This window comes from Cyprinus carpio, chromosome B20, assembly GCF_018340385.1.
Source record: "Cyprinus carpio isolate SPL01 chromosome B20, ASM1834038v1, whole genome shotgun sequence".
NCBI classification, from domain to species: domain Eukaryota; kingdom Metazoa; phylum Chordata; class Actinopteri; order Cypriniformes; family Cyprinidae; genus Cyprinus; species Cyprinus carpio.
Genome location: NC_056616.1, coordinates 29654894 through 29682156, shown reverse-complemented (window position 1 = coordinate 29682156; position 27263 = coordinate 29654894). Strand labels below are relative to the sequence as shown.

Below are 27263 nucleotides of genomic sequence, written 5' to 3'. Positions count from 1 at the left end.
GTAGAACCAGCATTAAATTCCAAGTGATTAGAAAATATAGATCACTTTTTACGCAAGCAACAGCTCATTCTGAAACCAGAAACAGTTCAAAAAGAAAGTTTTGAATAGAAAGATCGAGACAAAAGCCTTTCTTCTACAGCTATAGCTTTGGACTGAATCCTAACATTTGAGGAGAGGCCTTCCAGTGAAGGGAGAGCCATATATAAAACAATCAGCAGTTCTGAAAGTTATTGGAGAGAAACCATTAAAATACAGTTGTAACAATGACAGTCTTTGTATAGAGAAAGAGCTCTTGGTATCTTGAGAGGTAGTGTGAGTGCTGCTTGTGTATGACATGATCTGATAATCATAATTACTGACAGTAAAATGTAATGCTTCAGAATACAGTGGAGATCACAAAAAATAAATGTCTTTTAGCTCATCAAAAGCTACGGAGCGTCCATCATGATCCACTTTTCTTCAATCTCATTGTTTTAAATACAACTGAGTCCCTATCCAATATAAATAAGCGTCAATGGTAATACTTTGTATTTGTTTCCGAAGTCCCTGCATATTCATATCTTAGCTTGCTTAAATATGAAGGGTGGCAGCGTAAGCTCCACCATCTGAAAAGTCTTAAAAATGTGCATTTATCCTACAGTGAGAGTGTGTCAGGCAGTTTCCTTTTATTATATATAAATATATCAGTCCTTTGTATAAAAATAGATCAAATATTTGTTTGTTTGGTTTTTTTTTTTAAAAAAAGAAAACACATTGTATTATTCATTTCCCATAGAAAACATTGGGATGGCTGCATGAGGACACTGTGGTGCGAGCCGTGGTTCAGGAGCGCACCAGGATCTCCATGATGTGGTCCAGGTCGTTGATGTCTGAGAGACAGAGCTGTAGGCTGCTGCTGGATGTGCAGCTGGAAAGGGTCTTGAGGCCATCGTCCACCCCGCTGCTTCTCTGCGCAGGAAAGGCCAGGACAGAAATGTCAGAGGAGTCGTACATCGACGTGTCGATGTCTTCAAAGATGTCATCCAATGGCAAGTCTGTCAAGTAGCTGGTGGAATTAGTAATCTCAAAAGAGCTGAAAAGCGAATCTGATGACCTTGTGTCGTCCTCACCAGCAAGGGATGGCAAAAGTGTCTCGTTTTCAGTGCCACACAATTGGACCTCCTCATCCTCAGCCATCATGAGGGGGAATGAAGGGGACAGTGCTCCGGTTAGGGGTGGAGGACAGTCTAAGGGCACAGGTGGCAGGTCGGGGAAGTGGCGTGGGGTGGAGGTGAGAGGGAGCGAGGGGCCGAGCGGGGCTGGTGGCAAACAGGTTTCCCCCTCCTGTCTCATCTCCTGCTGAATCTGGCGGAGGGTGTTGGCCAGCAGGACTGAACGGTGCAGGCTAGGTTCAGCTCGCCGCTGGCAGCTTTGTAGCTTGTCTAGACACAAGTCCAGCACCAGCTGCCTCTGCTGAGGATATGGCAAGTCCTGGGCAGGGTCCTCACATGTGCTCAGCTTACGTTTCACCCCCCGACCCAACATGTACCTAGAGATAAGAAAAAAAGAGAGGGAAGTTCAGAAAAACAGAACAGGAACGTTTCTTTCACTGACCTACCTTGCAGTGAAATTAAATATTACTTAAGGGTGCATATTACTTGCGCACTGTGTTCTGTTTGCACATCACAGACATACATCTACAAAAATCAAACCTAAAGCATCATTTAATTTCTATTTTTGTGCTATAGGCCTATATTTAATTGTGCTATTACTTGTAATTTGTTCATTTGTTCATTTGTTCTTGTCTGTCACTTGTCGTTAATAATGTTTAAACTTTATATTTATGTTTATTTTTGGCTAGTGATTTTTGCTGTGATATCGAAATTGAAATAGAGAATTTGAAAATTTAATTGGTATCTAAAATATTGGTCATATAAGCTTATTTATTAAAATACAAGATAACAGATCAAAAACAATGATAACAGCAACTATTTAATTTTTTGTGGCAGGGCCAGTAAAAGTTTGAACCACTGGCCTAACGTCTTTGCAAAAAACCCTCAGTAGACAAAACTCTACATGGTGCATGCCACTGTAAAGAATTTAAGTCTTTCCCTCATAGCCTCATTTTCACACATGTACAAATTCAATATTGTGTACTCATTGTAATCATGATTTTTTAAGGAAAGGAAAGGTTAAGGCTAACCAGTGGGCAATGACTGCCCCGAACTTCAACATAAATAGTATCCATTGCAAAAAAAGTATAGTATTTTTTTTCCATAAATCATGAATTAATAATTCATAGGCTAAAATAAATACCACTTTTAATGTTTTTGAAAAGTCTCAGCATCATATTTTACAACTAACCTTGCTTGGTCATAAAAAAGGTTGAATTATCTGATATTTTAAGACACTGTTAATACTTGACATGTTTCTGCATGTTGGTTGGATCACATGAGATTGCATCCATGTTCTACTGATTCCTGCAAAGTTCACTGTGTGGTCTGCTCCAGTTATTAACTTTGCATGGAATAAACCAATTTCGAATTTAACACCACCATGACCATTGTTTGTGCACACAGAGACTATTGCTGAACTCTGTTCTTGACAAACACTTTCGCCTTGAAATTTGCCTGTTATCTGATACATGACTGATAACATGAAGCTTTAACTTGACACAGCTCTTTCTCCTCCTCCTCCTCCCTAAGCAGGACTTCCTGAGAGGTGGGTGCATTAGCTCAAGCTCCTCCTGGCTACGACTGCAGTACACTTGAGAATAAGCTCATGCTTCGTTAGCACTCCCTTCTCACAGCGGAGGAGGATACGCAGCACAGGAGCGCAATGCTTACTGCTGCAGCTTCTATCCCGTGACGATTCTTATAAGCAATGACCTCCTTCAAGATACACTTAAATTCCGCAGCAATGCCATTGAAAAACCTTTCAGTGAACAGTTATTTAAAGAACCATTTTTTTCTTAGTGTGAAGAACAATTTTAATAATCTAGAGAACCTTTCCCACTATAAAGAACCTTTTGTGCAAAGGAAAGGTTCTTTATGGAACTATGGACCTGTCAAATCTAAACTGTAAAAGGAAGTAGCCATTTTTGAGCACTGAAAAATGGTTTTCTAAAGTATGCAACCCCATATTCAAAGCTACTATTCCAAGCCACAAATTTTGTTTGGGCCATACGTTTATGCACCAACAAAAGCGAAATGTGGCTTGTAGGCCCACGATTTGAATCCCGACCATAAACTGCTCTGTCAGATAGCCGCCTTGGATCTGGAGAGCTGGAGTTTGAGTGGAAAGGGCTGTAAACGTGAGAGACTGTCTATCCACCTCTGCGCTCTCTGTGGTGTAAGCGCCCCCCTCCCTACATCCATCGCTCTGAACGAAGGCAGACATCCCCCGCAGGTCTGGTCACTGACTGCTCTTCTCTACTGCAGGGTGCACAGGAAGCTGCAGGAGCCAAGAAGAGCCTCTCATGTTCAGAAGTGAGATGGATGCATTAGATTTTGTAGTCTCAATCCCAACATGTAGAAAAATGTGCAGTGTGTTAAGGCTAAGTTAAGATTCAGGCAATAGATACCATAACCAGTCAAGAACCTAACTACAGCATGAAGGGAAGAATATCTTTAATTATTAATCTTTAAGAACAACTAACACCATTTGCATCAAAGCAAGTTTGATTAAACACTTTTAATGCCTGAATGTGTGTGCCTGCATGCATGGGCTGCAGCGCTCAAGTGTGTCACGCCAGGGCTAGCGGTTATATAACCATGCACGCTAGCAGAGCACTCTGGGCTCATTCCTGCTCAGCCCTATAGGTGCCGTTCCTACAAAGAAGTCACAAGGCTTAAAAAGGGACATTTTGTATTCCTGCAGATTTCACAGCTGAATTCCGGCAGGAGCACATGTATGCTTGGAAGAGGGTCTGCAGTCTGTCTCTGTCAGCAACATGAAGCTATAAATGGAATGCGTGTGAGCAAACCACCACGACTACGGAAAAACTATATAATCAAGAAGAATATGGAGTGGAAGAGTTCATATTACATATGACTTATCATGCTTGAGACAAGCATCAAACAAGTGTTAAACCTTGAGAAAAAGGTCATTGACTGATTTGTGCATTCAATTGTGCATTATAAAGCTTTTTTTAAAGAACTTCAAATTTGACTTGGTCACTATAAAGTCTTGCAGCTTTAAATCAGCAAGGCATGATTTAAATTGGGCCCCTCTGGTTAGACTGGCCTCTGTGGTCTGCTTGCCATGGCAACAGCGGTGGATGAGAGCCTGGCGCTTGAGTGGCACACAGAGTCTGCAGCTCAAAGACAATAAGCAAAACTACGGAGACGACCATCAAAGTGGGAGAACACAATGGGATCCATAGAAGAGGTAGCATTGCAGTAGAGTACGCTGTGTTGCATCACTTCAAGTGTGCACATATCCACCTCTTTCTTCTACGCGGAAGTAAGCCTATGGGTGAGACTTCCAGTTCATTAGCCGCTATAGGTAAATATCGAGGAGAATAACAACGTACAGTAAACGATAAAACTGTTTGCACTACAAACCAGTGTGTTCATAATTAAGATAATACATTAAAATAATATAAGACACACCAACTTTCAATATCAAGCAGCAAAACAAACTGTTTTGTTCAGCTAAAAATAGGAGTGGACGCAGATGAGACTGGAAGCCAGACCCATAGAGTTTACAAATGGCCGCGCCCTTTTACGACAAGAAAAAGGTTACATGGATACATGATGGTACTTCAGTTTGTTTTTTACCTGGTGACTCAGAAGTGAGGCCGACCATGGAAAGCAGCACTACGGCAATACAATGATACCAAATTTTAATAAGCAAAACAGATTATCTTAACGTGTCCAGTAACCAATGTGTAGAACTGACTTTTAATAATTGTTATAAAACCGCTGTTTGACACAATAATAACTACTTAGACTTAAACAATAATGTTTAATTTGCTAAATTAAATCAAATACTTGTTTCTTACTTATTTTGGGCTGCTGACTCCATCAATACTGCCTGTTTTGCTTTAGCATGTCACAATCCCTCACAAAATATGTGCATTTCATAACATTTTTGCTTTTAACAACCAACTGTAAGGTGAAGATCATTCAACATTAAAATATAATATTAGATTGTACTATGCAATAATACAACATTAGATTTCAAAGTTAGAATTATGACTCGGATGTATTTTTTCCTACATCTGTAGGAGATTACAGATTTTATGGAAAGTTCTTTGACTTTAAATGGAGTATTTGAAACATTTTCCCACTCCTTTACAGACTGCAAGTTAAATTATGTTTTGAATACTTACTTTTGTCATTACACATTTTGACATTTGACAGCTTTTTGTTATTTTAGCAAGTGGGATTTTTTATTTTTGTGCAACAAAAAAAAATTACTAATTTCTACATGACGGAACATGTTGATATTTTTGAACACAGCATCATCAAATTAAGTAATATTAGGCCCTTTTTTGACATTCAGCAGACATTCTTTAAGATGCAGTGCTTTGTAATAATAATAATGATAATGATAATAATAATAATAATAAACTAAATGATTTAATACATTTGCTAATAAGTAAATCTTATTACAACTTTTATCATTTTTATTAATAATGTGTAAAATGTAGTATCAATAACAGACAGTTACACTTCTATAATGAAGGTGCAAGTGTTGACAAAGTGTTTTACAGACCATCAAGTTATCATTCATACTGCCTATGCAACACACACAAGAGTCTGAACAACTGAGAAGTGACTTCATACTTACAGCAGCACAGCACCGCATAAATTAATAGCAGCCTAGCTCCACACAGTTTCACTGAAGGTAGAGAGATAAGGACTTCATTTTCCATCACTGTGTGGTTAGTACATAAAAAAAATTAATGAATAGAAGACCACAAAGTGACAGACAGCACCGAAAGTATCTTTAGTCACACTCTGAGGACAAGATAAGAGTTGCTTCAACTCATGGGCCAGCTTAAGTTATTATACTTCCTGCACGAGAGCAAACTGAACTGACGTGGTTGAGTCATTTTTCCATCTTCTTCTCTTCCGGTTACCCTCCCACTGGCCCAAAGGAGGCAGTCACGATATAGAGGACAACAGGAAAGAGTCTTAAAAAAAAAAAAAAGCAGGAAAGAGAGAGGGTGTACATAAGCTAGAGCAAGCAGGAGCTTCTAGAAAGGTTAGTCTGTGAGAGGAAGTGGGAGGAGAACGAGAGATTGAGTTGAAGAGTGTAAGAAAGAGCACAGGGGATTGACTGCGAGTAGGAGGGAGGGAGTAGGTGGCAAATGCCATTGACAAGCCGACTAAGTCTTAAATTAATGAACCACTGGGTAGACAGGCCGGATGTCTTAGTTTGGGCAGCTTTGTAACTGGGCGGCTCCAACAGACTCACGAAGTGACTCAGGGTGTTAGTCACGCTGACAGACATGAATACACGCTCATATGAAGCCTGCTTATCTTATCAGTGGTGTAAGTCTTTGAGTCAGTGGTGAAACCTCAGTCTAGTATAAAATTCAGATGGATTTATTCAATTAATCTAAATTCTTGCCTACTAAGAAATAATTAGCAAGTAATACATGACTGAGGTGCAAGTTGTTGACAACCCTGCTTTACATTCAAATTACACACTAAAAGGGATACTCCACCCCAAAATGACACTTATCCCCATGTCATTTATAACCCATAAAAGCGCCGTTCGTCTTCGGAACATAATTTAAGATATTTTGGATGAAAACCAGGAGGCTTGTGACTGTCCCATTAACTGCCAAGTAAATTACACTCTCAAGGTCCAGCAAAGTATAAAAGACATCATCAGAATAGTCCATCTGCCATCAGTGATTCAACCGTAACGTTATGAAGCGATGAGAATACTTTTTGTACGCGACTAAAACAAAAATAAAGACTTTATTCAACAATTCGTCTCCTCTGTGTCTGTCCGCATCACCATTTTGGAGTAACGCTCTTTTGTATCAGCTACACTGCACAGATGCGTGGTTTTCGTTCAAATCAAGGCGTAAATACACATAGAAAACGTATCCTTGTGTCACGGCTGACACAGAAGAGTGTAAGCTGCTTGCGTTCAACGGATATTCTCCAAAATGGCTCTACGGTTATGCAGAGAGATACAGAGGAGACAGATTGTTGAATAAAGTCGTTATTTTTGTTTTCTTCACATACAAGTATTCTTGTTGCTTCATAATGTTACGGTTGAACCCCTGATGGCAGATTGACTATGTCTTAATACTTTTCTGGACCTTGACAGTGTAATTTACTTGCCAGTTAATGGGACAGTCACAAGCCTCCTGGCTTTCATCCAAAATATCTTAAATTGTGTTCTGAAGAGGAACGAAGCTTTGAAAGGTTTGGAATGACATGGGGTGAATAATTAATGACAAAATTTTCATTTTGGGGTGGAGTATCCCTTTAAAAATAAGAAGCCATTCACTTTTTCAAGAAAAAAAAAACTGCAAAAACCAATTGTTAACCTTTATGTAAGAAGTTAATTGACTGTTTGACAGCCATGAGAGAGCAGAACCTATAGTTTACGCACTATTGATTTTCTGCAGAAACCGACAAGAGTTATCAACTGCAGAAGTCAAATACATATTACAAACCTGTACATTTCTTTAAAGACCTTAAGGTGATACTTATGGTTCAAGTGAATAATCCACAAAATTACCCAAAAGTGACCATACTACACTTAAACTCTTACTATGTAACATAATATAACAACCAAATAAAGTTTGTATCATTTTTTAAACTCCAAATACTAGCTGCTTTCAATAAAAACTGGCTTTCGCTTTCCGAAAGGCAGCTGAAACTAAAACTGCACGTAACTTTAAATCACTCCTCGAGTTTTTCCGCGTATGAAGACACATACTATGAAACATATACTCATAAAGATTCATGTAAAATTACACATCATTCATTCGAATTATGAAACTTTAGTAAAACTGAAACCTGCATTCATGCAACTCTTGGCTTTCACTATTGCTGTACTTAAAGACATGTTTGAGAAACACGACTGAAATACCGTAAGAAAATACTATTTTATTCTTTAATAACAGGTTTGCTAGAAACCCGTCCAGTCACGTATTACCAGTGAACGTTAGTCGGGTCCAAACATCAGTGTGGCAAAATCGACCCCATTACGCAAACGAGACCACGTACGACGTACAGAAGAAAACGCGAGGTACCAAAGTATCTGTGTTTATAGGCTGACACACAATGATACAGATATTCAAACTAGTATAACCTTACATACTTTTTGCTAGGACTGCTCCAGTTGTAAATAAACTAGTGTGGATGGAGTAGCAACTAACTTAGACAAGCTCAAGTATCGTCAACATAAACTCTAACTTTAGTAAAGCGGAGCAGTGCAGAACAGTGTTAATACATAAGACAATTTCCAAAAACAGAATGATAACTAAGGGCTTCTACCGGGCTCAAATTACATCCAGAAAACAGTCTGTGAAAAAGTCGTTACCTTGACGAGGAAAGGGCACCATCTCCTCCGCCGGGCTCAACTTCCTTCTTCACAACAGCGGACTCCACATCCAGTCGACACATTGATACAGTGGGAATTCCGTTTTTTCTTTTCATGGACGCCTCGAACGCTGTGATGTCCCTTTGACCCATACCATTATGTTTGGCTCAACCAGTTGCTTCGTTGTTTAGCGTTTATTACAACCGACTACTCTCGGAGACGTGCGCGCGCACCGCTAGCCTCCGCGGCTAAGCTCACAGGGATGCGCAAAGAATTAGCCAGTTAGCTAGTTCGTACTTGGTTAAGTGCTGGCTCTGTCTATATGGAACTACGAAATTAATTTACCCAAGATCCGCGAACGACCGCTACATCCTCTTGACTGATAAAAACAAGATGTACGGTTGTTTAAATCGGTCGCCGAACTTCGCGTTGAGCTCCTGGTCCAAATTCTGAACATAATTTTGCGCAAAACTACGCGACGGATCACGTCTCTACGCAGGCACGAGAAGAGAACTCTCGCTACACTGTAGAATCAACGGGAAAAGAACTCAGCTGATTGACGGTCGTCAGGTGGGAAGGCTGTGATTGGTCGAACGCGATCTCAGACCCGCCTAGTAACTGCCCCTGATTGGTGGAACGCATGCCCCCCTCTCTCATGCCCAGCCCACAGACTGAAAACGTGACCGTATGGAGCACCGGTTACTGGACTACTTCTTCTCTAGTCTATCACATTCGTCCCCCTAACATGCCCAGCCCACAGACCGAAAACGTGACCGTTTGGAGCACCGGCTATGGCACAAACAGCGTTGTAAATGGCACGTTTGTGGCTTTCCATGTCCTTTTTGCCAAGCATCCCGTGTCTATTTTAAGAAAACTTAACAAGCATATGAGTACTACAGATGCTAACAGTTAGATTTACTGTAGAATTTCTCTAAACGATGCTTTGCAAAGCTTTTTACTCGAGTCTGATATAGTAGGCAATAAAAACTCACACCTATGTGTCTTGTATAATACAACATTTTCTGACATTAATAATATCGGCGCGCAAGCGGAGGGATTGAAACACTGACGTTCATTTGAGTCACATCTGCTGACGTCACTTGCGTTAGAAATCGTGCAGAATGAAACCTTGACGGTGATTTAAGGAATGGAGGTCTTACTGTACGTTTACTCTCTGGAAACATTTTAAGATTTGCGCATGTGTTTCCCTGGCATTATTAATGATTAATTGATTTTCTTGCTGAAGCAATTCTTCACTTAATGGGAACAATATGGCATGAGCATGACTAAGTTTGATAACAGCTGATCTCCTTAATAGTTGATTGCAGGAGTAAAAAAAAAAAAAAAAAAACACGGCATTTTCATAAATTGTACCTTTTATTAAAAAAAGTTAAAAAAGCTACAATGCTCATATAAAATGTTTATACTCTATACTAGTTTAAGATCATACAATAAAACAACATCCTCTTAGAATTTAAGTGTGAGACAATGTAGAAGAAAACAGTTATCAAAGTGTAATAACCTATAATCTGCACAAACATAGTTTATGCAAAAATTTTGACAAAACCAAATAATATATATGTAATAACTGGAGGGAAATGTTGACTCCGTATTATGTTGACCGATTCTTAAGTATTAAAAAAAGAATACTGTACTAAATGCATTTTAAACACTTCATATGTATAAAGTGTTATGACACTCAATGCATAGAACTAGACAAATGCCTTCTCGTTATGAGGGGTCTAGAGGACTAATAGACTGATATACTAAAGCCAATCACCAATATTAAAAAAGTTCACTTATTTAAAATCAATACTGAATCCAATAATTTGTGCAAACTAACTCACAAAGCACTAATTCTGTGACCGATTTACTATGTGCAAAAGGCTTTTGTGAATCAGGCTTATTAAGTCCTCTAGAGTTAAAAACCCACCCTGAGTTTGACCACAGCCAACACTCACCGTTTGCAGGAAATAAATTAAATAAATTAAGTCACAATATAAAATGGGTTGGCCCCATTATACTTAATTTGTTGATAAGACAAAATATAAGAACTTGGACGTCTAACAACAAACAAAACCTACGGCTGAGCTGACTGACAGCCAACTGCAATCAAACCTTGAGAGGAAAAAAAAATACTTTGTGCAAATGAGCACATAAATGTAAAACATGCATCATCGTTTGTATACTTGGTGCCTTTTGTATATTGGAGTACTGAATTTAGTTCCTTCAGTTTATGGATTTTGATAAATGGAAAACTTGAGTTGTTGCACATAAGAATCTAATCTCTTCAGTTAAAATCAATTTGTAGAACATGTACATAATGTACAGTAACATATTACAAGAAGAATCTATTGTAAAAAATATATAATTTATATACACATTTAGACAATCTTTTGTCTCCTTATGAAAATATCCCAAGCTTTACAACTTTTGTATACATCTTGTTCTGCTCTCCGTAGTGTCATGAGTATAACAAATAAATTAAAAAAAAAAAAAAAAAAAAAAAACAGCATGTCTGGGACAGACAAATACAGAAAAAATCATTAAAACATACCAAGGGTATGCAAATAAGATGACTATGGTCAGCTCATAAAATCAAGGCCATCCTTCAAAAGACATCAACTCTTTTCCCTGAAAGGACTCCAGACTTTACTTGCTTTCCATAAGGAACAGAAAAGCCAGTAACATTAAGACAAGCGTGTAAGTCTCTGAATAAGATCGAACCTAAGAACCCACAATGATTTCCATGATGTGATCCAGTTCATTGAGATCAGAACGATTTGGGGGATACTATGGAAGGGGAACTGTGTGAGGGTGCCAAGCTGTCAAGGATGTCATAAGGGCCCATCTTGGGTGCGCTCTGCATGCCTGTCAGCATGGTGTCCAGATCGTAGTAGGAGGTGTCCACATCAGAGAACAGTTCCTCGAGAGCAGAGTCTGGAGCCGGAGAACTGTTTTTTATTTCAAATGTCCCAAAAACTTGTCCAGTGGTCTTTGGACTCTCTGTAGAAGCCCCATCCTCGGTGTCTATCTCCTCATCTTCTCCTGAACCAAGTCTAGAGTCTTCAAGGGCCTCTTCATCCCTCTCTACACCACTGAGCTCACTCTTCTCCCAGCACTGGCCTATACGCCCTGCCAGGCACACATTAGAGACAGTATCGCTAACTGAAACGGAGCACAGTGTCTCATCAGCTACCACCTCCTCTTCACGGCAACCTTCGTAGCTGATGACAGAAAAGAGTTTAGGTTCTGCATCCTGCTCTCGCGACCTGCAAAGGACCTCAGTGGCCACCAAGCGCTCGGAGGGACTCTGGCCTGGACCGCAGAATGCTTCAGTGACCATATGCCAGCTGCCATCGTGGGTCATCTCCTCCTGAATCTGCCTAACTGTGTTGGCAATGAGAACCGAGCGGCAGAGGTTGGGCTCCACCAGCATGTGGCACAACTGCAGCTTAATGAGGGACATGTCCAGCAGCGACTGCCGTTGCAAGTTGTACGAAGATGCCACCCTGGCACCTACCAGGCTTTCGTCGGATATCTCTTCATCACCATCGGAAAACTTACGCTTGGTGCCCTTGGAGAACATGTTTAGCCTACAGAAAAGAAAAAAGGCATAGCGATGGTCAGTTCACATTCATCCAATTTTGTTCAAAGTCAAATTTTGTTCAGTTTCTTAGATCGGTAAAAATGTTCTTTACATTTTTTTAAAATGATAATTGTTGCGACTTTGGAACTAGAGTATAAAACCAATAGAAATATCAATAACAAAGAATACATTTAAGGAAAATCATTCTATAAACATACATTTCAGTGCTTTTAGCCTAACAAAAACATACAAACAACAAATCCAGAGTTAAATTATTCTTTTAGAACATTTAAACTGTATAAAAACATGTGCCATGAATGTCCATGAATATATGTATATATTTAAAAATAAAATGGATAATTAACTATGATGATCACTATGACATTTTAAATACTGGATCAAATGACCATCGATCAAAAAATGTTTGAGTCTAATTGTAAAAAAATTTCAGCAGGAACAATAAACTCCTACGCTTCAGAAGATCAGAATATTTTTGAGGCCAAAGATCACATCTTACATTCATGGTCAATCCACAACCACCTAAAGTATGCATAAATGCATTTTAAATGTAGATCTTTGCACATGAGGGGAATTTGAAGATTATTAAAATAAACTACATTAAGTCACACTATATCAAATGACTTATTTAGCTAATAAAATGTTGGAATTGTGCTTCAAGGCTTTGAATATTGATAAAAATGGAGGTGCAAGTAGATACCCCAAACAGAAAGTCTAATGTGGAGAGCCACAGTACTGAGACGAGGACTCCCTGTCTCCGTGGCCAGCCAACCAGGGTTACAGGAGCCTAAAAGTGACAAACATGCATCCAGTATAGGAAAAACACATGACACCAACCAGCATGACAAAGCACATTATCTGTCATCACACTAGCTCTTGACCGACTGAGTGTATGTGAGCGTGTATTTGACTGTGTGTGTATGTATGTTGGGAGGAGTAGGGAGGGGGCACAGGGACCTCTGATCGGCTACATATACTGGTGGGTAGTTGAAAGGTGAGGACAACATAAGACAATAGCTAAACAATGGTAATGAGTTACATTTTACACATCAAACTCTATGCAAAACAAGCAAACCAACAAATCCATTGAGTGCAAGCACACACAAAAACCAGCACATGTATTGCAAAGTCATTTCATGTTAAGAGGGATGACTTAACATTATGGAGATGATTTGCTTGACAGTTAACCAAGATCACACACAAGAACTTTAAACCCATAACCACACTGTTAACCAGATATTAAGGGCATGGTGGTGTGCCTACCTGAAGCATGGGTGACATCCCAGCACTGTTGAAAAAGAGACCAGAGTGCAAGCTGACACACATCCGCTGCAACTAAAACTACAACCAACATTTCGTACACCAGCACTGCATTCAGTTAATAATAGAGTGCCGCAAGAAATGAGTCCTAAAACCGGGAAATGAGTTCAACCTCGGGTTCCATCGTCCTGAAGTCAGTGGGTTTTTAATTAAATACCTGAAATAAAATCTGTGGTTAACAGAAGCTCGATATGTTTCACATTTTATTCTGCAACATAAAATCCCACTCATTACTTTTCTGAACTTTTTTGTATCTTGAAAAAGCTCTAAATGGAACTTCAGAGGCTGTCGCTTGTTGTGTTTATGCTCATGCGTTTGCAAAATATTCTAACTTTCCAAATTGGTGCATTTAAAGATTTGGCAAAAACTCGGTGGTGGTGACAGTGAAGTCCTGCGCCCGGAGTGTAGTTTGTTTATATAGCTTTTTATTTCAGCGGATTGCATGCATTTAGTCATCAAAGCTGTTCATCTGTGATTATTATTAAAGATTATAATAATGAGCAAAACATATGAGAATCATAAACTTTCATTGTTCACTTCGCTTATTTTTTGCAATTATCCAGAAGTCAGTGAAAAAATCCTTTTAGTTTTTTTTTTCTTTCAAGGGAACCAGTATGATGCCAACTTCTAGAATGGCCTAACGTTACAAAAATGTGTCATTCCTGCAGCACTCTATATCCAGAAAGAATTTCAGATCTCCATGTGCTCTTAGGTATAACAGTTTCAGTTTGAGGAAACTGGAATTCTACATTGCAAGTGGTGGCACAGAACAAATCAAAAGAAATGAATGAAGAAGAAAAAAATCAGTAAACAATTCTTCAAGTAGCTATAGTCTAAACTCTAAACTAAATCAAACTTACAGCGAAGGGGGCAATGGATAATTCATCCACAGTGCACGTATCACACAGGCTCCGCCCACAGACTCACCTCCCCTCCCCCCACCGTACTGACGTGGGCAAAAAGTGCGCTACTGGGTAAGTAACAAAATAAATAAAAACCAGTGAAGTAAACACCCAAACTCTTCATTCGAAGGTTCGATTGACAATAATCCACTAGATAAGTATATAAAAATGAGGTTACTCACAGACTCCCTGACATGCGAGACGGGGAAACAAAGGTATAAACCTCTCTGCCGAGACGACAAAGATGGAAGCCATTTTGATTTCTCAACGGGTCCGCTGGCTAGTCAACTTCGCCAACCCAAACAGCATCTTCAACTTTTCCGAACGCTTACCGTGTCGACAAAATGCACGTGAGGGTGAAATATATTTTGGAAACACACACATGACATGTAAAGGCAAATAACAGGGGCGGCTGAACATGGACCGCACGGTCACTTCCGCAAACATGCCGCTTTTCAAAATCGACCGCGCTGCGATTTAACCATCGCGGATCGGTCCGACTTCATAATATAGATTGTATTTAAATCGCACACGCCAGTACGCTTAGGCTTACCTCGTGTTATTTGTGATCTTTGGTGGCGAGCGTCATAAGCGTCTGTAGGCCGGGTGTAATATTGAAGCTGCCGCTCCTTCGGCCTCCAGCACAGATTGCAGAGAGCAGACGGCGAGCAGCCAGCTGCAGCAGTGAAAGGCCGAGGGGGGCGGGGCGTGCTTCTTGATCGACAGCAGGCCTCCGCGGGAACGGGGAGCCCCGAACAAAAGCGTCTGTGATTCAACCCTGGGCCCCAACTTCAACAATGCACATCTTGTTTTGCAGGCATCTTAAAAATCAAATGGACACGCACGAGTTTGATTTCTCAGAGTAGCTGCACACTGAGTTATTTAGCGGTCCGATTTCTCAGCCATTCGCACTGCCCAAAGAAGACTTTAATGGATATAGATAACATTGAGAAAATGTGTTAATGTGTGAAAGATACACATTTTATTTAAAGGGAGTTATACTGATGGCAGTGTCAGATATTAACGTTGTGATAAAGTGGCAGTGTTTGCACTTTAATTTTCTGGGGCATTTTTACATTTATGACTCCTTTTCTTTTTAAGTCATGATGTAACTAATATGAGCACAGTATGTTAATTAAATTCAATCTGTTAATTCAAATCTTTAAATGGTTTCTGTATGCTAGGGCGTACAGACATTTGAGAAGCAGGAGGTGATGTTGGAGGAGATACAAACTGTAAAACTCAATGAAAATAATTAAAATAAAAGAAAAAAATTGTAGGTATGTTTTCTATGTGTTGGATAAAAGCTGGAGATTTTCTGACATTTTTTTTTAAATATGTAAATGTCCTTTGTCATTTTGAACAATTTCAAGAAAATCAGATTAGATTATATAATAAGTTTTGATAATATTATTTTTGACCACACATTTTAGCACTCACTTTTACAGTTCAGCAACCAGGAGTGTACTAAATGTTTTTTTTTTTTTTTTTTTTTTTTTAAATTAAAAAGATTATAGTGTAAATAAATTGAGCATTTGAATTCTGGAAAAATAAAAAATGTAAAGTTTTCTGAGGATGTGAGTTGGGAGTTTCATTGCTGTAATACTGTGGAGTTGGTACTTAAATGGTTCAAGTCCTATCAGTTGGACTTTTTTTTACCAGTTTGGGGAATATTTGTCCTCTGACCCTAACTGAGGTTTCCCCTGGGCTCCATTTTGCTGACAACACGCAATAGTAAAGGTCACTCAAATGAAATGACATTCACTTAAATTTCTCAATTAGACCTACCTAGAGAACATTAAATCATGGTGGGAGAGAATTCATCTCCAGATTAATGCTAAGACTTAATGAGGTTGTCGCATTTAATGTATCTGGTTATTTGACTCTAACAATCTGTTATATACTCTTGAAAGAGGAAGAATGTTCATAGTCACATGAAACTGAATCAAGATTCATTGTACTCTATTCAGTGCCTCCATCTAGTGGCTGTACTTAAAGACAGAAAGATCTTCGCGTTTACTCAGTCCCGAATCTTATTTTATGCTTTTAACTGCACTTGGTGTTTTTCTTTCTTCATTTTTATGTGTGCACTTAAAACTGCTCCTCAATATTTGATACACAATTTAAATACGACGAGCATGTTCTTTGCAACAAACAATTCAAGCCATAAAAATATCAAAGGTCAATATTCCGCAGACGTTTCCTGCTACCTCATTATGACGCACGCAACGAATTGTCGTCAGGTAAATACATTTTTTTTTCAGTTCTGTATTTAAACTGTATTTCTGTGTTGTTTATATATGTCAGAATTATTATTAGCCTGCTTTGAAAAATCGTGTTAGAGCAATTATTTACTTCCACTTTCACTCTCTTTTTAGACGACACACGCAACGCATAGCTTTTCTAACAAGAACGGGTCTTTTGATAAACACCCTTTTGTGGAACGACAAGATCAGGAGAAATTTTTTAAGCGTCTTAGCAAGTGTTGGCAGCGGAATGGCAGAGGCTATGCTCGTAGATCACGACCAGTACAGCTGCTCAATATGTTTGGAGTTGTTGAGGGATCCCGTGACAATTCCGTGCGGACATAGTTACTGCATGAGCTGTATTAATGAGTGCTGGAATACAAATGATCAGAAGGGATCTATAGATGTCCACAATGCAGACAGGCCTTCAATTCAAAGCCTCCACTCAACAGAAGTACAGTGCTTGCTGAAATAATGGAGAAACTGAGGAGTACTGCAAGTGCTCAAAGTCTTGCTGGACCTGGAGAGATTGCGTGTGATTTCTGTGCTGGAGAAATGATCAAAGCTGTCAAGTCTTGTCTGGAGTGTCGAGCCTCTTACTGTGAAACACATGTACAGCCCCATTATAATGTTCCTGCCCTGAAGAAACACAAGCTGGTGAAAGCTGCAGTCATTCCAGTATGCCCCAAACACGACAAGCTCCTTGAGGTTTACTGTCGAACGGACCAGAAATGTGTCTGCATGCACTGCTTACTGGATGACCACAAGGGCCATGACACAGTACCCTCTACAATGGAGCGCAACGAGAAACAGGTGAAGATATCCATAGTTTTTTTATTTTCTTTAATGACTGGTAAGGGCTGTCAGTAGTTTAAACCAGGGGTCACCAGACTCGGTCCTGGAGGGCCGGTGTCCTGCAGACTTTAGCTGGTCCTCCAGGACCAAGTTTGGTGACCCCTGGTTTAAAAAATGTAATCACTCCTTTTTAGTGTTAAGTCTCTATTAATCGCACTCTTTTCAAGAAAGTAAGTATAGGCCAATTGTTTAGCATATTCGTTTTTTTCATCATTTGCTATATCCAGCAAAGTAAGCCATTAGATTGAAGGGTGATTCACATAAAAATGTATTTTCTGTAAGCTTTTTTCAAAGTAAATGTAAGTGTCTTTACAAAAAAGGACACCTGAAGACTTTAAAAGGACACCAAATTACCAAGTCATATAAGGAGGCCTCCAATTCATAAATTTATGCATACCAAAGTACACATGGGAACATTACAGAAATTCACACTGTGTAGTAGGCCATGTGTACTGTGCAACAGCAAAGTACTGTTCACATTTTTGTCCAGTTGCACATGGAGATGCCAAAAAAAAAACCTGAACTGACCTGACCGCATATTTCTAGTACACGGATCCATTCAGAATGACTAAACACAGCAACATAGACATGACCAATTAAAACATTATCCTGAATGTGTGTGGAAACAATGTACTCAAATGTGTTTGTGCATAAATACCATGTGTGTCCAGAGCGCACATATACATACGTTTGTTTGTGCATCAATACAACAGACTTGTGTCCATGCTTACTATACAGTACCCAGTACGTCATCGCAGTTGTCCTTACCTTGATTACAATCCTCATTCTGCAAAACTTTACTAGTGAGATGCTGGTTTGCTTTATCCAACCGAGAAGTTTGCGTATCATTTGGCCATACAGCGGTGGGATGTTTTGACGTTCAGTACAGGCTCTGTTTCATATGGAGTGTGATATGATGTAATGATGTAACTTCATGTGCTTCAGTAATTTATTTGTATTTAATTATTTTAATATGTTAAGGATTTTGAATTAACCACATAAGTCACTCTATTGCTTTATCATATTGCATAACGCATTAACTTAGACAGCCCTACTCATAACATAAAGTAGTTACAAAATGCCATTGACAGACAATGACTTGTGATTTGCCCTTAGATAAAACTCACACACTCTTGTACAAAAGTCAAGCAGACAATTCAGGCAAAAGAAAAAGAGCTGCAGAAGATGAAAATGGACATCACATCCCATTCAGTAAGTTCTGATGTAAAACAAATAACTTTCACAGATAGTGAACAGCGGACACAAGGTTAATATATAACATAATATATAACATTTTTGTTTTGCTTTGGTTCTCTTTAGGATTCTGCAAAGAAGGCAGTGGAGAACAGTAAGAAAGTCTTCAGTGAATTAGTCAAACTTATTGAGAAAAAAAGCAATGAGGATGTGATTGAAGAAATAAAAGCTCAAGAAAAGGCTGATCTGGATCACGGGACAAAGCTACAAAAGAAGCTGGAGGGAGAAATCACTGAGCTGAAGAAGAGGGAAGGAGTTCTAGATGATCTTCTACAGACAGAAGACAACATCCAATTTCTTCAGGTACAAGCACTATAAGTAATAGGATTATATATTAGAAGCCAGAATTATAAGACATTATATACATTCAGTCCTTGAATATTCCCCCCCTCAGAATTATGAGACTGTGTCCTCTTCATCTGGATCTGATGAGTTGCCGAGTTTCTCATTTCAGCCATACTGCTCTTTTGAGGACGTAAGAAAACTTATATGTGATCTCACTGGAAGACTTGAGACTACTTGCTCGCAGGAAATAAGCAAAACAATTAATAAAGGTAAAGTAACAATGATTTCTATTTAATGACTTCTTGCATCCAATTGTATGTGTGAGTGATGGAATGGTTTAATGTAATCTCTTACTTTTAGTTTCAGATTTGTCCACAAAGAGGCCTCCGTTTGACTTTGTAGTTGGAGACAGAGTCCGCGTGAAGCCATCTGTTGTTGTTACTCCAATACACAAATGGGGATCGGTCACTTTATTGAGTGTTGGTGTTGTTAAAAGTGAGAGAACTGACAGATATCGATGTGTATTTATATTAGGCATGACAATTGCAGTGAAATTATACACACACACACACACACACACAAAAAGTATATAAAACTAGTCTCACTTAATGTTTATAGTACCACAGACTGAGAAAATGTGATAGTTTATATTAAAGTTTTTTGGTTCTACTTCTGCAGAAATTCAGGGTGAGTGGTTGACTGTAGATTTCCCCGAACAAAGAAACTGGACTGGTGTAGTTTCAGAAATGGAGCATGTGACCGGTGCTGGTTCAGGTAATCTACCGTATTCATCGAACAAAAACATGCTAAAAATATCTAGAACATCTAACTGTTAGAATATTACACTTTGCATCTGAGCAGTTTTGTAATATTTTATGGTTGTCAGGATAAATTATTAAAGGTTCTTCATGGAACCATCAATGCCAACTTTTATTTTTAAGAGTGAATATGACTCCAATTGGTACATATCTAGAGAGCCTACTTTAACAAAATAGTTATCCGTCTGTTGAATGAGGCATGAAGTGTTTAAAACACTTCCATCAAACACTCATCTTGGACCTCCATGTGATATTTCAGGACCTTCAAGTCTGGACTCCAATATTAAGATTGGAGACAAAGTTCGTGTGAAACCATCTGTTGTTACTCCAACCCACAAATGGGGAGCAGTCACTCACAAAAGCATTGGTGTTGTTCAAAGTAGGAGCACTGGGTTTATTAACTTCTTTGATGGATGTTGAAAGAAATGATTATTGTCTCACAGAATGCCTGTTATTACAGAGGGAGAAAAGCAGGATACTTTATAATCATGATTTTTTATTTTTTATTTTTTTTTTGCGTTTGCAGAAATTCAGGGTGACTCTTTGACTGTAGATTTCCCTGAGCAAAAAAACTGGACTGGTATAGTTTCAGAAATGGAGACTGTGGCCAGCGCTGGTTCAGGTAATTTTTACTGTACCTGTTTTAAGACATGACTATTTAAATAATTGCAGACAGTTTCTTAGCTGCAGCTTAAATGTTGTGTGTTGTGACCTTTAATGTGAAAGTGCCTACAGTAATATTTTACTTGTTTCACATTTGTCAATAATAAATGGTCCAGCTGACATTAAGGTTGGTAACAAAGTCGGAGTGAAATTTTCCATTACCACCATTACCACAAAACCTAACTGGGGTGCTGATGTCACACATAAGAGCGTGGGTGTGGTAAAAAGGCAAGATTAGTTTTTCCTCAAATAAATAGTCTATTATCACAAGCAATCCGCACTCAACTACAGGCCTTAAAATATGAACTTTTTCTTTGTTTAAACATTAAATGTGATGACAGTCAGATTTTAGATTTGCCTGAACATGTAAATTGGAAGGGAATTCTCTCTGAAATGGAGCTAGTAACCGATAATGATGAGTTTGGTTATTACAGTATTTCCATGACATTTAAGTAGAAGCTATTCAGCAGAAAGCTCCTCTCAGACGTTCGTGACGCTCCTTGCATTTCAGGATCTTCAAGCCTGGATTCCGTTATTAAGATTGGCGACCAAGTTCGTGTGAAGCCATCTGTTGTTACACCAACACACAAATGGGGAGCAGTCACCCACAAAAGCATTGGTGTTGTTCAAAGTGAGAGCACTGACTGACTTTAAATTCATTACTAATATTAGGCATGCTATCTTCATGCACTGTGCTTTTTACCAGAATATATGAAACGATGATGCAAGAAGAAAAAGGATGAATATTTACAAAATTTAAAATTTAAAATAATTTATTTAATTATTTTTGCAGAAATTCAAGATGAGTCTTTGATTGTGGATTTTCCTGAGCATAAAAAATGGACTGGTTTAGTTTCAGAAATGGAGCTTGTGACCAGTGCTGATTTAGGTAATTTCCCCATGCATTTTTTTTATCTGTTTGCACTTTGTAAGTAAAAATGCTTTCTGTATAATCTTAATTTTCATTTTTGTTAACAAAAAAATCTTTCAGTTGACATTAAGGTTGGAGACAGAGTCAGAGTGAAATCTTCCATAATTACTCCAAAACATAACTGGGGTGGACATGTCACACACAAGAGTGTTGGTGTTGTAAGAGGCAAGATCTATTTTTCTCAAAGAACAGACTTGGAGACATCAACTACTTCAGTATATTTATCATATACACTGGTAGCCAAAAGTTTGGAATAATTAAGATTTTTTTTGTAATTTTATATAAATGTAATTATATAATGTAATGTAATGTAATTTTATCTATCTATCTATCTATCTATCTCTTATGCTCACCAAGCTGCATTTATTTGATCCAAAATACAATAAATACAGTAATATTGTGAAATATTTTAACAATTTAAAATAACTTTTATACAGTGGGTACGGAAAGTATTCAGACCCCCTTAAATTTTTCACTCTTTGTTATATTGCAGCCATTTGCTAAAATCATTTAAGTTCATTTTTTTTCATCATTAATGTACACACAGCACCCCATATTGACAGAAAAACAGAACTGTTGACATTTTTGCAGATTTCTTAAAAAAGAAAAACTGAAATATCACATGGTCCTAAGTATTCAGACCCTTTGCTCAGTATTTCGTAGAAGCACCCTTTTGATCTAATACAGCCATGAGTCTTTTTGGGAAAGATGCAACAAGTTTTTCACATCTGGATTTGGGGATCCTTTGCCATTTCTCCTTGCAGATCCTCTCCAGTTCTGTCAGGTTGGATGGTAAACATTGGTGGACAGTCATTTTCAGGTCTCTCCAGAGATGCTCAGTTGGGTTTAAGTCAGGGCTCTGGCTGGGCCATTCAAGAACAGTCACGGAGTTGTTGTAAAGCCACTCCTTCGTTATTTTAGCTGTGTGCTTTGGGTCATTGTCTTGTTGGAAGGTGAACCTTCGGCCCAGTCTGAGGTCCTGAGCACTCTGGAGAAGGTTTTCGTCCAGGATATCCCCTGTACTTGGCCGCATTCATCTTTCCCTCGATTGCAACCAGTCGTCCTGTCCCTGCAGCTGAAAAACACCCCCATAGCATGATGCTGCCACCACCATGCTTCACTGTTGGGACTGTATTGGACAGGTGATGAGCAGTGCCTGGTTTTCTCCAAATATACTGCTTAGAATTAAGGCCAAAAAACGTTCTATCTTGGTCTCATCAGACCAGAGAATCTTATTTCTCTGTTTTTTAGCAAACTCCATGCGGCCTTTCATGTGTCTTGCACTGAGGAGAGGCTTCCGTCGGGCCACTCTGCCATAAAGCCCCGACTGGTGGCTTTTGACGTCATGATTCTTATTTGTTCTGACATGCACTGTGAGCTGTAAGGTCTTATATAGACAGGTGTGTGGCTTTCCTAATCAAGTCCAATCAGTATAATCAAACACAGCTGTACTCAAATGAAGGTGTAGGACCATCTCAAGGATGATCAGAAGAAATGAACAGCACCTGAGTTAAATATATGAGTGTCACAGCAAAGGGTCTGAATACTTAGGACCATGTGATATTTCAGTTTTTCTTTTTTAATAAATCTGCAAAAATGTAAACAATTCTGTGTTTTTCTGTGAATATGGGGTGCTGTGTGTACGTTAATGAGGAAAAAAAAAATAACTTAAATGATTTTAGCAAATGGCTGCAATATAACAGAGTGGAAAATTTAAGGGGGTCTGAATACTTTCCGTACCCACTGTATTTGAATATATTTTATTGAACACAGTATATTTACATTTAGTATGCATAGAGTTGCTGTTGAAAATAATTTTAAGTGGTTGTCCTCTCATCTGTCTAGATATCAAATCTGAGGATGTGATTGTGGATTTTCCTAAACACAGAAGCTGGAAAGGTATTCTCTCCGAGATGGAGTTGGTAAACTAGGTAAACTCAGGTCAGTTGCTTAAAGATGTTTTTTTTTCTGAATAAGTTTTGGTTTTTTGTCAACATGCAATCAAAATCTTAAGCCTTTCTGTTTTTCTTACAGAAGCTGAAATTTCAGGATCCTCTCAGATTGTGAGGATGTGACTGTGGACGTCTCTGTTTACCTTTTGCTTTTGTGAATGAATTTTGATCACTGAAACTTGACTATGTTTTTATTTGTAGTCATGTGAACATGAACAATGACATACACATTGTTACTTTAAAAACTCTGTGGTTTTCATACTGCTGTCCTTTACAGTACAGGAGAGTTATTTTTTTAGAAAGAAGCTTACATAAAGGGTTCACTAATTAAGGTGTTTAAAATTCATTTGCAATAACAAACCATTCAGTTTGACTCGTGTATTATTGTATTTGGTAATTTATTTGCTAGCAAGGGTGTTGCAGGTAGAAAGAATGTTTTACATATATAGACACTCTATTGTTTATCAACTGTTTTAGCTCTCGGAAAGAGCACATACTCCGAATTGTTTCAGTCTCACGTTAATAAAAAATCAAAAATAATCCATTATAAATTTAATAATAATAAATTGCAAATGTCCTGTCAAAATACAATACACACAAATTCACGTTTGCTGTTAAATTAGTAATTTTTGTCTTTTGATTGAATTAAACTGCTCTGATATTCAGCCATTGTGGCTAAAGCTAATATGTCTTTCAATACATGTTGGTCTACAAGTATCTGTGGCCATGGTTTTTGTTGTTTTGTATATTTCTTCCTAGCTGAGGTTGTGTCAATTAAAGAAACATGACAAGCTAATTATTAATACAGATAAATTAGTTGTGTTGACCACACAGTTTAGTTTGTATGCACTGCAGATTTTCATGTTTGACAAAACTACATTTCCCACCACCCTTTGTGGCTGCAAGACTAATGCTTCCTGTTTCTGTCATGAAGTCTTTGCTAGGTGTTGCCATCTAATGTTGATACTGAAAACCCTTAAAGATCACAATTCAAAGATCTACGACCATTACTTAAAACACAACGGTCTCTGTTATGAGGAAAATACAAAGCACTGTATTTTTTACTTTTCCCATATCACACAAGCTATTACATATTTATCTTTGTATTTGTGTATTATGATTCCTTGCTCTCACGTTCACTCTCACACCACCTTCACTTACATCCATGGTTCTTTTATAACACAAGTAGGTTAGGTTTTAGGGGATATGGCAGAGGCTATGCTCAGAGATCACGACCAGTACAGCTGCTCAATATGTTGTTGTTGAGGGATCCCGTGACAATTCCGTGCGGACATAGTTACTGCATGAGCTGTATTAATGAGTGCTGGAATACAAATGATCAGAAAGGGATCTATAGATGTCCACAATGCAGACAGGCCTTCAATTCAAAGCCTCCACTCAACAGAAGTACAGTGCTTGCTGAAATAATGGAGAAACTGAGGAGTACAGAGTCTGCTCAAAGTCTTGCTGGACCTGGAGAGATTGCGTGTGATTTCTGTTCTGGAGAAATGATCAAAGCTGTCAAGTCTTGTCTGGAGTGTCGAGCCTCTTACTGTGAAACACATGTACAGCCCCATTATAATGTTCCTGCCCTGAAGAAACACAAGCTGGTGAAAGCTGCAGTCATTCCAGTATGCCCCCAACACGACAAGCTCCTTGAGGTTTACTGTCGAACGGACCAGAAATGTGTCTGCATGCACTGCTTACTGGATGACCACAAGGGCCATGACACAGTACCCTCTACAACGGCGCGCAATGAGAAACAGGTGAAGACATCCATGATTCTTTCTTTGATGACCCTTAACCTGATTACAAAATACTGTTTTTAGTAAGATTAAACAGACTGCTACTGATTTGCCCTTAGAGAAAACTCACAGATACCCAGACAAATGTAAAGCAGACAATGCAGGCAAAAATAAAAGAGCTGCAGAAGATGAAAATGGACATCACATCACATTCAGTAAGTTCTGATGTAAAACATAACTTTCACAGTTATACAAAACGACTCTGCATTTATCAGCTAAAACAAGGTTAATCACTGCAATGTTGGATCTTGTAATTGTAAACATTTTTGATTCTCCTCAGGATTCTGCAAAGAAGGCAGTGGAGAACAGTAAGATAGTCTTCAGTGAAATAGTCAAACTTAGAAAAGAAGCAATGAGGTGACTGATAAGATAAAAGCTCAGGAAAAGGCTGATCTGGATCACGGCACACAAAAAAAGATGGAGGGGGAAGAAAGAGTCCTAGAGGATCTTCTACAGACAGAAGACAACATCCAATTTCTTCAGGTACACTTTGCTTTAAGCAAAAGTTTTATGACTGCTTATCAAGAGTTATACATTATTACACACTCTCTGGAGTACTTGACTCTGATTGGTCTGTGGTGACATTCACTGGTCAGATTTTTTTCTAATATTTCCTGTTGATTATGTCAATGCTTTATATCAGTCCTCTCATCTGGGTAACTGAAACAAGTGTTACTTTCATGTCTCTCATATCACACTATGGACTCACTTTCTCTATTTTTCACTCAAACGTAACTGCCATATTTTGTCTGTTGTCAATAGTAATGAAATGACCTTGGAATACTTCATTATTATTATCCCAGAGGAGAATTTTTTTTTTTTTTTTGCTACAGAAATGTGACATTTACATACTTGAGCATGCTATACTGTTTTAACCCAGCTGTTTATCTACAAAATGAGACATTTGAGACTGCCACATCAGTAAATCATAAGATTCTGTTATACTCCAGGATCTTCAAATCTCAACTGTAATATTAAAATAGGAGACAAGGTCTGTGTGAAGCCATTTGTTGAAACTCCAAAATATCTATGGGGTTCAGTCAGTCACAAAAACATTGGCAGTGTCATAAGTAAGGACATCATCTACTGTCATTAATCTGACAGAATGATACAGTGGTTGTTGAAGACTTTCAGCTATAACTTACAATCAATCATATACAGTATTAGGCATTAAAAAAATGTTTTAAGATAATCAAAGATTTCTTCTCTCTAGATGTGCAGGGAGAAACCGTGACAGTAGATTTCCCTGAGCAAGAAGGTTGGATTGGTGGAGTTTCTGAAATGGAACTTGTAGTCAGTGTTGATTTAGGTATTATAAACTGTATGTAAACTGTATGGTTTAATCCTATATCTTGGTGCAGCTCCATGTCCAAATTGTTGTATCCTACCCATTTTCACATCAAATGTGGTTTTGTGTTTATCTAGTCATCACTGCTGACAATGCAAATAATACGAGTAACCCAGGATTTAGGAATGTACAGTGTGACACATCAGATTATGAATGACCAGGATTAATTGTTAACTCTAGGTAAAGTATGAGCAGTGTGAAATGATTACCCAGGATCCCATTTACCTGGGGTTTAAAATTACCCAGTGGTAATTATTTCAATTGTGAGATACCTTAAATGTTTGAGGTAGTATCAGTATCAGCACATTATATAACATTAAAAAAAAAAATTATAATAATTAATCCAGGTTAGGCAAATCTTGGTTTATTAATGTGAAAGCAATGTTTGAGATTTGATTCATAATGTATGAAAATATGAAATATGTACATTTCAACAATTTACTCTTGGAGCCATATTGAAATTCCAACATCTCTGGAACCGAACCATATAGGGCCTTTTAAAGTTTTTAAGACCCTCATTAATTTCATTCTTGGTGTGAAAGTGCCTTGACAGTCACCAAAAATATAACTTGGTTTTCTGTTATTAAAAATAAATAAGCAAGCCCAGCCCAGGTGACAAAAAGTAATGCAAAAGTAATGTAATCCATTACTTTAAGTAACAGAAATAGTTACTTTTTTATGGAGTAACGCAATATTGTAATTCAGTACTTTTAAAAGAAACTTTCCCCAACATTGATCATTGCTTTAAACATGTTTTATTATTTCTGCATGAATACAC

At 38.3% G+C, this 27263-nt stretch overlaps 3 protein-coding genes and 1 pseudogene across 11 annotated transcripts; 2 read left to right on the top strand and 2 right to left on the bottom strand.

Annotated features, from left to right (window-relative positions):
• Positions 1-718: 718 nt before the first annotated feature.
• Positions 719-9137, bottom strand: LOC109083301 (SERTA domain-containing protein 2-like). Of its 3 annotated transcripts, none has more exons than XM_042747180.1 (3): positions 8500-8638; positions 5776-5862; positions 719-1528 (listed from the first exon to the last, which is right to left on the bottom strand). In XM_042747180.1, exon 3 carries the CDS (start codon positions 1522-1524, stop codon positions 823-825), a length of 702 nt encoding a protein of 233 aa, XP_042603114.1. In that variant the 5' UTR covers positions 1525-1528; positions 5776-5862; positions 8500-8638; the 3' UTR covers positions 719-822. The 3 variants fall into 3 exon arrangements, with proteins under 3 accessions (XP_042603114.1, XP_042603113.1, XP_042603112.1); XM_042747179.1 differs by having other exon boundaries at positions 5776-5826; XM_042747178.1 differs by lacking the exon at positions 5776-5862 and having other exon boundaries at positions 8500-9137.
• A 720-nt stretch (positions 9138-9857) lies between these two features.
• LOC109113435 (cell division cycle-associated protein 4-like) lies at positions 9858-15351 on the bottom strand. 7 transcript variants are annotated; one of them, XM_042747181.1, is made up of 4 exons: positions 14287-15349; positions 13370-13394; positions 12807-12893; positions 9858-12095 (listed from the first exon to the last, which is right to left on the bottom strand). In XM_042747181.1, the coding sequence occupies exon 4, from the start codon at positions 12086-12088 to the stop codon at positions 11273-11275; it is 816 nt and encodes a 271-aa protein (XP_042603115.1). In that variant the 5' UTR covers positions 12089-12095; positions 12807-12893; positions 13370-13394; positions 14287-15349; the 3' UTR covers positions 9858-11272. The 7 variants fall into 7 exon arrangements, with proteins under 7 accessions (XP_042603115.1, XP_042603119.1, XP_042603116.1 ...); XM_042747185.1 differs by having other exon boundaries at positions 14882-15349; XM_042747182.1 differs by lacking the exon at positions 12807-12893 and having other exon boundaries at positions 14287-15351.
• Positions 15352-15629: 278 nt separating this feature from the next.
• LOC109113430 lies at positions 15630-24049 on the top strand. The gene is given in 15 exon segments (XM_042747104.1): positions 15630-16571; positions 16707-16960; positions 16963-17387; positions 18546-18641; positions 18750-18986; positions 19078-19237; positions 19329-19463; positions 19647-19742; positions 20046-20165; positions 20313-20408; positions 20961-21080; positions 21243-21338; positions 21441-21545; positions 23226-23321; positions 23415-24049. Coding segments are annotated over 13 exon segments (1908 nt in total). The 5' UTR covers positions 15630-16571; positions 16707-16824; the 3' UTR covers positions 23312-23321; positions 23415-24049.
• A 474-nt stretch (positions 24050-24523) lies between these two features.
• Positions 24524-25578, top strand: LOC109044836 (annotated as a pseudogene).
• The last annotated feature ends 1685 nt before the right edge of the window (positions 25579-27263 follow it).

Excerpts from the sequence above, each read along its gene's own strand:
- LOC109083301 (XM_042747178.1), bottom strand. The coding sequence starts at position 8,651 with ATGGGTCAAAGGGACATCACAGCGTTCGAGGCGTCCATGAAAAGAAAA. Across the intron at positions 1,529-8,499 it reads GGTGCCCTTTCCTCGTCAAG|GTACATGTTGGGTCGGGGGG; the intron begins GTAACGACTTTT and ends TCTTATCTCTAG.
- LOC109113435 (XM_042747182.1), bottom strand. The coding sequence starts at position 12,088 with ATGTTCTCCAAGGGCACCAAGCGTAAGTTTTCCGATGGTGATGAAGAG.